The following is a 13,858-nucleotide window of genomic DNA, read 5'->3' as shown; positions in this document are numbered from 1 at the left end:
ACTTTGTTGAGCTATCATTGGTGACATCCAGTGCCGCGTCTGAAAAAGAGCCACTGTATATGTAGCTCAGCGGGGCCTTACCTGGTTCAAATGAAAACTTAGTTTTTAGAGAGAGACACGCAGCAGCAGGCGTCGTCAGGGTCGGCATCAAACCCACAACCTCCTGTATACCAGGCGAGGTAGTTAACATCTCACCACGGGGAGAGAGAGACACGAAAACTCCAAATATACAGCAGCAGGCGTCAGGGTCAGAGGTGAACCCACGACCTCCTGTATACCAGGCGAGGTAGTTAACATCTCACCACAGGGAGAGAGAGACACACAAACTCCAAATATACAGCAGCAGGCGTCAGGGTCAAGACTGAATCCACGACCTCCTGTATACCAGGCGAGGTAGTTAACATCTCACCACGCGGAAAGAGAGAGAGACACGCAAACTCCAAATATACAGCAGCAGCAGGCGTCAGGGTCAGGATTGAACCCACGACCTCCTGTATAGCAGGCGAGGTAGTTAACATCTCACCACGGGGAGAGAGAGAGAGACACACAAACTCTATCTACGGGGCTTTACCGAAAGACCTATAGAATATGTATAGCAGTTGTCAGGGTTCGGAATCGAACCCACGGGTCCCCGCATACCAGGCGAGGTAGTTAACATCTCACTAACCACCGAGTCGCCCCACACTGCGTGCAAACCACTCTGAGATTCTATCAAACTCATGTGAACCATCACCACTGGGGAGACAAAGGCGGCCGGGCATTGGGGTGGGGTGGAGGAGGGGTGGGGTGGGGGTGGCGAGGCCGGGGGGGTTGCTGGGTCCGAGCCACGCCCACACCCACCCACCTGCCCCCCCACCCATCGTGTACCAGAATCAGAACATTGACTTGAAGCTTTCGTGACTGCAGGAATTCATTTCCTTTTGGGGTCTTTCAGTAAAGTCACGAACGTTTTCTGTGTTGCGTGCATTTATGTTGTGTGTTATTTTCTTTGAACCTATCTACTTGACTTTACCGAAAGACCCAAAGAATACACGATCAGAACGTTTACTCATCCTGCATGAGGAATCCGATGCGCCACGAAGCTCTTCCACCACGCGTGTCCAGGCTCGACGGGGGGGGGGGGAGGGGGTCACCTGTGTGTGTGTTTTGTTGTTGTTGTTGTTGTGTCCCTGGACGGCTCTGCCGGAATAAGCCCCCCCCCCCTCATAAATGACCGGATTTGAGTCGATTTCCTCCAGCGCACGATGGTGGGGTGGGTCAGCTCTGCCCGCTGCGGGAACAATGGAGCCTCCGCCCCTGTCGCCCCCCTCCGCCCCCCCCCCCCCCAATTGCCATTCCCAGCATTCAACACAAGGGGGTTGGTGGATGACACGGGGACGGGAGAAGCGTGTTCTCACGCTCTGCTCACCAATGTCTCCCTCCCTGTCTGTCTCGCTGTCTCGCTGTCTCACACTCTCATCTCGCTCGCTCGCTCACTACACATTGTTCCTTGCGACTCCACTCAACCTGCTCGACTCACTCACTCGGCCAAGCGTGCATTTAGGGTGTCACGGTGGCTAGGAGATGTTAACCACCTCGCCTGGTATACAGGAGGCCGTGGGTTCAATCCTGACCCTGACGCCTGCTGCTGTATATTTGGAGTTTGCGTGTCTCTCTCCGTGGTGAGATGTTAACCACCTCGCCTGGTATACAGGAGGTCGTGGGTTCAATCTTGACCCTGACGCCTGCTGCTGTATAATTGGAGTCTGCGTATCTCTCTCTCTCTCTCTCCCCGTTGTGGTCGCGTGGATCTTTTTCTCCAGGGTCCTCCGATCTTTCCCCCCACATTTAGAATCAACGTCACGCGTTTAGAGTATTCGGCTGCTGCTGCTGCTGCACATTTCCAAGTGGTGAGCCACTTGCTTGAGCTATCATTTTTGATGGCCAGGTCGCATCTGAAAAGGAGCTGCTATTGCTTTCCTTGGTCAAATAAACATAAATAGTTTAGTCTTAGTTTTTATGGTGACAAAATCTGCAGGAATTTATGTACTTAAATTTTGACCTGAAACATTATAGACCGCCAGTACACTAATTCCGATTAAGAACCAGGCTACATTCTACATTAGTGTTTTTATGTGTTTTATTCACTTTATTTTATATTCACTTCATTTACTTATTTTTCTATCTACGTGACTTTACCGAAAGAACCAAAGAATTTGAATTGATGTACTTATCCGAGTAATCGAGGTTAATTTATTTATAGTGATTTGTTTACCTTTCCCATACGTTCCACTCCCTATATTGTTTTTTTTTAATTGATTGTTGATGTTGTAACTTTTTGACCCTGTGCCTCTAACTGGACAACTGTGATTCTAAAAAAGAGCCTTATATCTCATCGGATTTCTCCAGCATGAATAATATGTATTTTTATGATCTTTGCAGTTCGCAAGCATTTGGTTTAAGTCAGCTTGACTCTGCTGATGAAATGAACCACAATACCTGAAACCCATGGACTCACACACAGAGACCCATAGACTCACACATAGACCCATAGTCTCATCGCACAGAGACCCACGGACTCACACAGAGACCCATGGACTCACACAGAGACCCAAGGACTCACACAGAGACCCATGACTCACACAAAGACCCACGGACTCACACAGAAACCCACGGACTCACACAGAGACCCACGGACTCACACAGAGACCCACAGACTCATCTCACAGAGACCCATGGACTCACACAGAGACCCATGGACTCACACAGAGACCCACAGTCTCATCACACAGAGACCCATGGACTCACACAGAAACCCATGGACTCACACAGAGAGCCATAGACTCACACACTGCATTGCGCACTTTCAGATGCTGTTGCTTCTGCGGCCGTCTGGAACGCTCTCTTCCTTCCAATACGAGGAAGCCACTGGGAGCTGTGATGCACTTTTAATTCATCATCGTCTAGATTGACAAACTCATTTCTTTCGCACTGCTTTTGTGTTTAGTTTGTTGTCTTTCCCCCGCACCTCCGATTTAGTTACGGTTGGCTACGTACGGTGCGAAAGAAGTTCCAACATACGGTGCACATATATACAGCCGCAAACTCACCACCACCATCACCACTCACCCACCCACTCAACCACCCGCTTCCCACACTGCATGTCACAACCACACACACCCACCCAGTCACTCACCCAAAAGACAAAGATCCCCCGTGTAGCCTCTAACAGATTGTCGGGGCAAGTGCTGTTAGCGTTTAGCAGCAGTGCCTACGAAGGAGACAAAGACAAAGATCCCCCGTGTAGCCTCTAACAGACTGCCGGGGCAAGTGCCGTTAGCGAGTAGCAGCAGCTGGCACTGTGGCACACGAGAGGGGGTGGTTGGTGGACAGCACCACACCCCAGCCACCCCCACAGCCCACGACTCACAACCTCCCGTTTCCACCCCCCCCCCCCCCAACGTCTTGTAACCCTCAGCGAGAGTGAGGGTGAGGGTTGGGTGGGTGGAGCGGGGCGGGGGGGGGGGTTGAGTTACATCCATCCAGGATCCATCTCTGGGCGTCGCTGCGACGTCTTTCGGCGTCAGGACATCGTCGAGGTTGGAGACGGTGGGCAGCGCTGCTGTAGCGGCAGCCTCTGGCACGTGAAGCACCTCCGACTTAGGCGCTGGTTTTTGGGCTACGTACGGCGCGAACGAGGTACAACGTTTCGCACGTACGGGCCACTCCAGCAGCCGTTACTTGAATTTCGGTCGGACCTTACAGCTGCGCGCTTGTAACAGAGCGCAGCCTCTGGTGACAGCTTTTGGAGAGACGCTACAACAGCCCGTGGACACAGCCAGCAGCAACTACAGCGGGACCTACAGACGTGACTTTATCCAACCTCTGGCACAGCAAGCAGCGGCAGCAGCCGCTGACACAGCCACCAAAGCAGCGTCTGACACAGCGACCATAGCAGCCTCTGCTACAGCAACTACAGCAAGAACTATATGAGCTTCTGACACAGCAAGCGGCAAATGCAGCCTCTTCTGATAAAGCGACTATAGCAGCCTTTACCACAGCACACGTCCGATAGCAGCATCTGACACAGCGACCGTAGCAGCATTCTGATACAGCAACTACTACAGCAGGAACTTCAGCAGGAACTTTACGTGCTTCTGACACAGCAAGCGGCAACTGCAGCCTCTTCTGGCACAGCAGCCATAGCAGCGTCTGACACAGCGACCATAGCAGTCTCTCCTACAGCAAGCGGCTATAGCAGCTTCTGCAGGAGCGACAACTACAGCAAGAACTTCAGCAAGAACCATAGCAGCGTCTGACACAGTCACCATAGCCTCCTCTGCCACAGCGAGCAGCTACACTGTCACGTGACAGCTACCTGTGATGGTGGTGATGGAGGTGGTGTGCAGTTCGCTCCGTCGTTGCTTCTAGCGCTCCTTTACTTAACCCCTCGAGGTGAGTGCGGAGTCGTTGTGGAAATTCCACATTCCCATGGCGGGGGTGGCGGGGTTGGGCGGTTCAGACGTGTCCGTAAGACGATCACTGTTTTGTGGTGCCCACACAGGCGTTGGTGCCTCTTATCGACCCCCGCGGGGATGATGGGCTGAACCAACCACCCCCCCCCCCCCATAGTATCATCATCATCGCCACTACCAACACCATCGCCATCATCATCTCCATCATCATCTTCATCATCATGCGTTTAATTAAATTCAGTAAGATTCAAAAATGTTTAAAAAAATACTTTGGGAAAGAGACGGTGACGGGAGGAGGGAATTTATTCCAAAGTGGAGCGGTGCAAGAGAAGAGGCGGTGTGGTGAGCGGGTGGGTGAGCGAGTGGGTGAGTGGCTGGGTGGGTGAGCGAGTGGGTGAGTGGCTGGGGGGGTGAGCGAGTGGGTGAGTGGGTGGGTGGGTGAGGGAGTAGTTGAGTGAGTGAGTGGATGGGTGAGTGGCTGAGGGAGTGGATAAGTGGGTGGGTGAGTGAGTGGGTGAGTGGCTGGGTGAGTGGGTGAGTGAGTGGATGGGTGGATGACTAAGTCAGTGATTGGTGAATGAGGTAGTGACTGGGTGGGTGAGCGAGTGGGTGAGTGAGTGGGTGGGTGAAGGAGTGGGTGAATAGGTGGGTGAGGGAGTGGATAAGTGGGTGGGTGGGTTAGTGGGTGGAGTGGATAATTGGGTGGATGGGTGAGTCAATGGGTGAGTGGATGGGTGATTGATAGCAGGTCTCTCTCCGAATCAGTCGGGCGGCATTATATTTTCATCGGTTGCGTAATACTCCTATGTGGAAGCTACCTGGACTGTCGCTTCACAAAGATACTTCGGGTCTTCTCGGCCACAGGAATGCCCTCCCTTTCTCTACGCTTGCGAAACGTGCAGCCCTCGAAATTATCATTTGTGCCGATTTAAAACATTCAGGCTGGCCTGCCTACGATCCATCCTGGGTTTAACCAGCAGGCTGGATTGTGTGAGGATCTCACAAATCCTTGAAAGACCTGGACACAGTCACATCGGTGAGCTCCTCGGGCAGGCAAAGGCTGCGTTGGCTGGGACATGGGGCCCGCATGCCGAACCACCGCATGCCCAAACAGATTTTGTTTGATTTTTTACTTAAAACTTTCGTGACTGCAGGAATTTATATTCTTGGTTCTTTCGGTAAAGTCACGTAAATAGAAAACAAAAAAATATATATATAAAATAAAATGAAAATAATTATTTAAAAAGTAAAGATATATTTTTTTACTTTTTATAATTGTAATTTTCCATCATTAGACCTCCTTTGCCAGTACCAAAATGTAATAATAGGGTTTTCCCCCTTTTTTTCTGGCAACAAAACTGAAACCTTTTTTTTACGAGGATTCATGTCTGCATTAACCACAATACCTGCAATCAAAATGCAAACACAAACATACTATGATAATATATGCATTGTCCTTGAAACTAATTGGTCCAAACCAAGGGACGGCTTTGTAATTTTATTTTAGAATTTGTATTTTATTGTAATTTTTTGTTTTCTATTTACGTGACTTTACCCAAAGAACCAAGAAAATAGATTTCGTTTGGTCGGATAGAAGGGGGAGCTAAACGGGCGCGGCACGGGCTCGAGAGGAGGTGGAGCAGATGCGATACGGGAAGATGTGGAGCTGAGTGGACTTGTACCAGCGGTGACAAGAACGGCCTCGATGGGGAAGGCTCGTGAAGGACGGTACTGGTCTGTTGGAGGCAGTCGATTATCTGAACCTGTCCTGGGCATCGCCTAGGTCGACTCAGCCTCAAATGAGTACCTGGTGCGGTGTGTAAACATCGCCACTACGGAGACAAAGGCGGTCGGGCGTGCTGTTGGCCACCCACCCCCTCGTGTGCCTTTACGGCCTTCATAGGTGCTCGCTAACAGCACTTGCCCCAACAGTCTGTTAAAGCTATACGGGCGATCTTTGTCTTTTGGGTGGGTGAGTGAGTATGTGGTTGTGACATGCAGTGTGGAGTGCGGGTTGTTCAGTAAGTGGGTTTGTCAGTGATTCCGTGGGTGAGTGAGTGAGGAGGTGAATGAGTGAGTGGGTGAGTGTGTGGGTGAGTGAGTGGGTGGGTGAGTGAGTGGGTGAGTGGGTGAGTGAGTGGGTGGGTGAGTGAGTAGGTGAGTGGGTGAGTGAGTGGGTGGGTGGGTGAGTGAGTGGGTGAGTGGGTGAGTGAGTGGTTGTGTAAGTGGGTGCGTGAATGGGTGAGTGAGCGGGTGAGTGAGTCAGTGGGTGAGTGAGTGAGTAGGTGAATGAGTGAGTGGGTGAATGAGTGAGTGAGTGGGTGAGTGAGTGAGTGTGTGGGTGAGTGAGTGGGTGAGTGAGTGGTTGTGTAAGTGGGTGCGTGAATGGGTGAGTGAGCGGGTGAGTGAGTCAGTGGGTGAGTGAGTGAGTAGGTGAATGAGTGAGTGAGTGGGTGAATGAGTGAGTGAGTGGGTGAGTGCGTGAGTGTGTGGGTGAGTGAGTGGGTGAGTGAGTGGTTGTGTAAGTGGGTGCGTGAATGGGTGAGTGAGCGGGTGAGTGAGTCAGTGGGTGAGTGAGTGAGTGGGTGAGTGAGTGGGTGAATGAGTGAGTGAGTGGGTGAGTGAGTGTGTGGGTGAGTGGGTGAGTGAGTGGTTGTGTAAGTTGGTGCGTGAATGGGTGAGTGAGCGGGTGAGTGAGTGAGTGGGTGGGTGAGTGAGTGGGTGGGTGAGTGGGTGGGTGAGTGAGTGGGTGGGTGAGTGAGTGTGTAGGTGAGTGGGTGAGTGAGTGTGTAAATGAGTGGGTGAGTGGGTGGGTGAGTGAGTGAGTGGGTGAGTGAGTGAGTAAGTGGGTACGTGAGTGGGTGAGTAAGCGGGTGAGTGGGTGGGTGAGTGTGTAGGTGAGTGAGTGTATATATGAGTGGGTGTGTGGATGAGTGAGTGAGTGGGTGAGTGAATGGGGAGTGGGTGGGTGAGTGAATGGGTGAGTTAGTGAGTGAGTGGGTGAGTGAATGGATGAACGAGTGTGCGGTTGTGTCATGCAGTGTGGTGGTGGTCAGTGGTGGCTGTGGACACAACACAGGTGAAGGAGGAATCACCGAGTTCACGGGAACAGCATACAAGGTAACAGTCGTAGCAGCGATGAATGAGTGACAGTGATAACGATCATGGTGATGCTGTTCATCTAATAAGAATTGTTCTCCCCTCCCCCAGCCGCGTAACCGCCAAGGCTTTCGAGAGTCGGAGTTGCGCTAACTCACCTGCGTGGCCACATCAACCTCCCCTGCAAACCCTCTCGCCGTGCCCACAACCCGGCTCGACCCACAGGCCCGGGCGCTCAACGCGGACGAAAGAATGCCGAGGCAGAAGCGGTGAGTGACAAAGATCCCCCGTGTAGCCTCTAACAGACTGTCGGGGCAAGTGCTGTTAGCGAGTAGCAGCAGCGACTATGAAGGAGACAAAGACAAAGACGCCCCATGTAAACTCTAACAGACTGTTGGGGCAAGTGCTGTTAGCGAGTAGCAGCAGCGCCTATGAAGGAGACAAAGACAAAGATCCCCCGTGTAGCCTCTAACAGACTGCTGGGGCAAATGCTGCTAGCGAGTAGCAGCGCCTATGAAGGAGACAAAGACAAAGATCCCCCGTGTAGCCTCTAACAGAATGTCGGGGCAAGTGCTGTTCGCGAGTAACACCTATGAAGGCCGGCACCGTGACACACGCGGGGGGTGGGGGGGGGGGGTGGTGGCGCAGCATCACCAACGACCGGCCGCCTTTGTCTCCCCCGTGGCTGATATTTTAATGCATCGCACCAGGTACTCATTTGAGGCTGAGTCGACCCAGGAGAGGCTCTGCACCGGTTCAGAGAATCGTCACTGGCGGGACAGACCCAGGTGGTGCCATGGGTTGACCGACTGAGATGACTGGCAGATGACTGGGACGCCACGGTGGCTAGGAGATGTTGACTACCTCGCCGGGTGTACATGAGGTCGTGGGTTTGATCCCGACCCTGATGACGCCTGCTGCTGCTATATATTTGAAGTCTGCGTGTCTCTCTCATCATCATCATCACGGTGGCCAGGAGATGTTGACTACCTCGCCTGGTGTACAGGAGGTCGTGGGTTCGATCCCGACCCTGACGACGCCTGCTGCTGTATATTTGGAGTTTGCGTGTTTCTCTCATCATCATCACGATGGCTAGGAGATGTTGACTACCTCGCCTGGTGTACGTGAGGTCGTGGGTTTGATCCCGACCCTGACGACGCCTGCTGCTGTATATTTGGAGTTTGCGTGTCTCTCTTTCTCTCACTGTGGTCGCGTGGATTTTTCTTCAGGATCTTCATTTGTTCTTCCTTCCCCATTTTAAATCAACGTCACGCATTTATCGTTTTTGGCTGCTATAAAATGTCCACGTGATGATGACGACGATGACGGTAAGCCCACCTCGTTGAGCTATCGTTTGTGATAGCCAGGTCGCTGCTGAACAAAAAAATGCTTTCTGTATAGCAGCTCAGCGGGGCCTTATCTGGATTAATAAAAAAACAGAAGAAGATGATGCCCTTACTCAGTGTTTCTTGATTTTAACTGCAGCTTTGTACCCCTTTGGTTCTCGATCTTTAAACACATTCTAATATCGTGAGACGAAGTTAGTTGTAACTTAAGTTGCCCGTGCTTTCGATTATTTACATTCTAGAGAGAGGGGGGAAAAAATCTGACCACGTCTCGCCACCCCCCCCCCCCCCCCCCCCCAGCTAAACAACAAGCGCCGCTCTCCACTATTCACGTACAATGCGCTCCCTTACAATGCGCGTGACGTCACGCCCCCCCCCCCCACCACGCCCCCGCCCCCTAGGGACACGTGTAGCACAGAACAATCGAGCAGGGAGAGCCAAGTGTGAGTCACATTCCCACGTTTGACCCGCGCGTGCCATGGGGAGGGAGGGGTGTCAAGGTCGCGTAAGAGGCTCGTGAAAGGACGCTACTACCTGGGCAGTGCCAGGCTAGGTGCACCTTGAGGCTACTGGTCAGTTGGAGGCAGTTCCACCCCCCCGCCTCCAATCTCCATCAGCAGAGGAGCGACTGCTCACAACAACGAGCGGAGCGCCGGGCGGATCAAACGCGACAAGTTGGCACAGTAGGGAGTACAGGTGGTGCATCTGCCAGCCATCTCGGTCAGTCAACCCATGGCACCTGCTGGGTCTGTCCCGTGACCTCATCCTGCACCCAGCCTGGCACAGCAGCACAAACCATGGCACCTGGGGCTGTCCCGTGACCTCCTGCCAGCAACGAGCCATCGACACTTCATGTGGCCCCGACAGTCTGTTAGAGGCTACACGGGGGATCTTTGTCTTTGTCTCCATCGTAGGTGCCGCCGCTACTCGCTAACAGCACTTGCCCCAGCAGTCTGTTAGAGGCTACACGGGGGATCTTTGTCTTTGTCTCCATTGTAGGTGCCGGCGCTACTCGCTAACAGCACTTACCCCAAGCAGCCTGTTAGAGGCTACACGGGGGATTTTTGTCTTTGTCTCCATCGTAGGTGCCGCCGCTACTCGCTAACAGCACTTGCCCCAACAGTCTGTTAGAGGCTACACGGGGGATCTTTGTCTTTGTTGGGGAGGGGGGGCGGCTATGAGGATTAGAGGTTGGGGCAGGAGGGGTGGTAGGGACGGTGGTGGCGTGGAGGTGAGGATGACATGACGACATTGATGATGACGATGATGTTGGTGATAATGATGACCTCCTGTATACCAAGCGAGTTAGTTAACATCTCCTAGCTACCGTGATGATGATGATGAGAGAGAGAGAGAGGGAGACACGCAGACTCCAAATATACAGCAGCAGCAGGCGTCGTCAGGGTCGGGATCGAACCCACGACATCCTGCACACCAGGCGAGGTAGTCAACATCTCCTAGCCACCGTGGCGCCCCTACACAAGTGCGGCCCTCCTCTCCCGTTGTTAACGAGCAGTGCCCCCAGTGCTCTGGGCTGCGAAGGTATCAGCCTCTGGATGGCAGTACAGAAATCTGATAATTAAATCCATCTGTGCGGCGGTTTGAGTGTCGCGCCTTTGGGGGGAGGGGTGGTTGGGGGGGGGTTCTCCTTCCGGGCCCCCCACCACCCCCGGGATCTCTGTTCGTCCCAGCAAAGATCGATTACGATCTGTGGAGGTGGTGGTGATGGTGGTGGTGGGGTAAAATGTGGGTACTCCCAGCGGGCGTCGTAACGACATTGTAAGCTGGGGGGGGGGGGGGGGGAGGTGCGGTTTGTACGACATTTGGTGAGAGCTATCTTTTGTGAAGAAGAGCGACTATATAGCAGCTCAGCGAGGCCTTGGCTGGCAACATAGAAGTAGTTTATGGAGTATTTGGCTGCTGATTTAAATGTCCACACGATGAGGATGATGATCAGCCACTTTCGTTGAGCTATCATTTGTGATGGCCAGGAACGCCTCTGGAGAAGCGATACTATATACCAGCTCAGCGGGGCCTTACACCTGGTTAAATAAAAAAATAGCTTAATTTTTTTACCGTTTAATTTTATTATTGGATGCTAAAAAAATATTTAATTTAGCTTAAAATTTGTACCGTTAAGTTGTATTATTGGATGCTTCGGTGGGGAGATGTTAACTACCTAGACCCGTGGTTATTAACCTTTTCGTTCAGCCTGCATGCCATTTGGTTCTCATTCGTTAACAATAACAAAATGTAACAATGTTAATAACTACTTCGGGGTTGATGAACCAAAGTAAAATTGAATATTGACTTAAAGCTTTCGTGACTGCAGGAATTCATATTCTTTGGGTCTTTCGCTAAAGTCACGTAGAAAGGTTCAAAGAAAATAACAAAAAATAGCAAAACAATTGACAAAAATGAAAAATTAATTATTTTCTTTGAACCTATCTACGTGACTTCACCGAAAGACCCAAGGAATAGAAAGTAAAGTTGTAACTCACCTTGCCCGTGCTGAATTTGTGTTGTCGATAAAAAAAATTATGTTTTCACCTTCTTACAAAACAATCTGCCCGTGTCTCGCACGCGCGCCCCCAAGAAAGGGAATCTCGCACCCCCCGAAGCACTGCTCGAGATCATAAGCCGCCAACCTCGTTGAGCTACATCTGTGGCCACGTGGCCTCTGAAAAAGAGTCACGTGGCCTCTGAAAAACAGTCACGTGGCCTCTGAAAAAGAGTCACGTGGCCTCTGAAAAAGAGTCACGAGGCCTCTGAAAAAGAGTCACGTGGCTCATTGGAGCCTTACCAGGTTTAAAATATTAAATCGTTTTCGTTTTTTTGAGTTTTACTCTCGGGGGGGGGGGGGGGGGTCTCGTGGCGGCTGTTTCCATTGGAGGCTCCTTCAGCCAGCAGTGAAGTGAGCAAAGCAGTTGCAGGGCTGCGCCTTCGTCTTTGAACGTGTTTTCGGTGGTTGTTGTTGTTATGAAACGCGGCGTGGATTCCCATGGGAACTTCTGGGCCCATTGTCTCGTGAGGGCGAGGGGTATTATGGGTAGGAAATGTGTGGGGGGGGGGGGGTCGGTTTATGTGTGTGTGGGGGGGTGGGTTGATGTGTGTGGGTGTGTGCCTTTCGCGGTGTGTAAACTACGCCACGAGGGAGACAAAGGCGGCCGGGCGTGCGTGGTGCTGGCACACCCACAACCCCTTCGCGTGCCGTGCGTGCAGGCCATCGTAGGTGCTCGCTAACAGCACTTGCCCCGACAGTCCGTTAGAGGCTACACGGGGGATCTTTATCTTTGTCTCCTTCATAGGCGCTGCTGCTACTCGCTAACAGCACTTTCCCCGACAGTCTGTTAGAGGCTACACGGGGGATCTTTGTCTTTGTCTCCTTCATAGGTGCTGCTACTACTCGCTAACAGCACTTGCCCCGACAGTCTGTTAGAGGCTACACGGGGGATCTTTGTCTTTGTCTCCTTCATAGGCGCTGCTGCTACACGCTAACAGCACTTGCCCCAACAGTTTGTTAAGGATATACGGGGTGGATCTTTGTGTTTGTGTTGGGAGCGGTGGCGCAGTGGTTAGCACTGCACTACCGCTATCAACACGGCAGTGAATCGAGTTCGATTCCCACTCACGATGACCCAATATCAGTGGCGAATAATTAAACCGGTCGTGGGTCTCCCTTAGGTCAACTCAGCCTTAAAAAAACGAGTACCTGGTGCGATGTGTAAAAAAAACATCGACACTGGGGAGACAAAGGCGGTCGGGCGTGGTGCTGGCCACCCACCCTCTCGCGTGCCGTGCCGGCCTTCATAGGTGCTGCTGCTACTCGCTAACAGCACTTGCCACAACAGCCCGTTAGAGGCTACACGGGGGATCTTTGTCTTTGCGGGGTGGGTGGGTGGGGGTCAGAGTTACCATTTCCCGTGCTCTCTATCAGCTTCCAGCATCTGGTCACACCACGCCCTTAGGGTCTGCACTGAGCGGTGTAAAGGCGGGGTGGGGGGGTGGGGGTGGGTGGTGAGGGGGGGCATTCATCCAGCAGTGGATAGATCATGGCTTCAGCTTAATTATCCAGAAGAGCGTCACCTGGGTGACGCAGCAGTTGTTTGAGATGTTAACCACCTCGCCTGGTATACAGGAAGTCGTGGGTTCAATCCTGACCCTGACGTCTGCTGCTGTATATTTGGAGTTTGCGTCTCTCTCTCTCCGCGGTCACTGCGTGGATTTGTCTCCGGGTCCTCCCGGCATTTCCCCCTCTACATTTAGAATCATGTCACGCGTTTAGAGTATTTGGGCTGCTAAACATTTCCACGTGACGACGATAATGATGATAAGCCCACTTCGTTGAGCTGATATCATTTGCGATGGCCAGGTGGATTCTGAAATAAAGAGCGTATTGACATCTCAGTGGGTCCTTACGTGATACAGTTTAAAAAAAACATTTGTTTAGGATAGGTTTTCCCCTTTTTTCTGGCAATACAACAGATGTTAAGATACTCTTTGGTTCTTTCGAAAAAATGTCACGTAGGTAGAAGAAGAAAAATAAGAATAGATCAGGACGTTCCGATCGCCACACAAGCAACCGTCTTCAGGTGTGACGATCGAAACGTCCTGATCTATTATTATTTTTCTACCTACGTGATTTTACCGAAATAACCAAAGAGTGTGAATTCCTGCAGTCACGAAAGCTTCAAATCAATGTGTTGAGATGTTAAAACACCAAACTGAAACCTTTCACAAGGAATCATGTTGCCAGAGAAAAAAGGGGAAAACCCCATTCTCACATTTTGGTCCTGGCAAAGAAGGTCCCATGATAAAAATTAGTTCAGTCTAAAAAAAAATGTTGAGTTAACAAGAAATTGTTCGGTAAAAAAGAAAACAGTTGAGTTAACAAAAAAATCAGCCGATTTAATGTTCGTTGGCTGGGCGGGAGCGGATAATTTATGTCAGCCGGCCAAA

General features: G+C 51.6%; 1 protein-coding gene across 1 annotated transcript in view; it reads left to right on the top strand.

Annotated features, from left to right (window-relative positions):
- Window positions 1-3,526: 3,526 nt before the first annotated feature.
- The window catches only part of LOC116943573 (mitogen-activated protein kinase kinase kinase 1-like), a 76,393-nt gene continuing 66,061 nt past the window's right edge, over window positions 3,527-13,858 (top strand). The window contains exons 1-2 of the mRNA XM_076065019.1: window positions 3,527-4,434; window positions 7,665-7,822. Coding sequence (XP_075921134.1) covers window positions 7,806-7,822 — 17 coding nt within the window. The 5' untranslated portion in view covers window positions 3,527-4,434; window positions 7,665-7,805. The remainder of the gene's footprint in view (window positions 4,435-7,664; window positions 7,823-13,858) is intronic.

This window comes from Petromyzon marinus, chromosome 1 (assembly GCF_048934315.1).
Source record: "Petromyzon marinus isolate PM22_M1 ecotype Great Lakes invasive population chromosome 1, UKy_Petmar_22M1.pri1.0, whole genome shotgun sequence".
Taxonomy (NCBI): domain Eukaryota; kingdom Metazoa; phylum Chordata; class Hyperoartia; order Petromyzontiformes; family Petromyzontidae; genus Petromyzon; species Petromyzon marinus.
The sequence above is the reverse complement of the archived record's forward strand: the minus strand, read 5'-3'. Positions and strand labels throughout refer to the sequence as shown.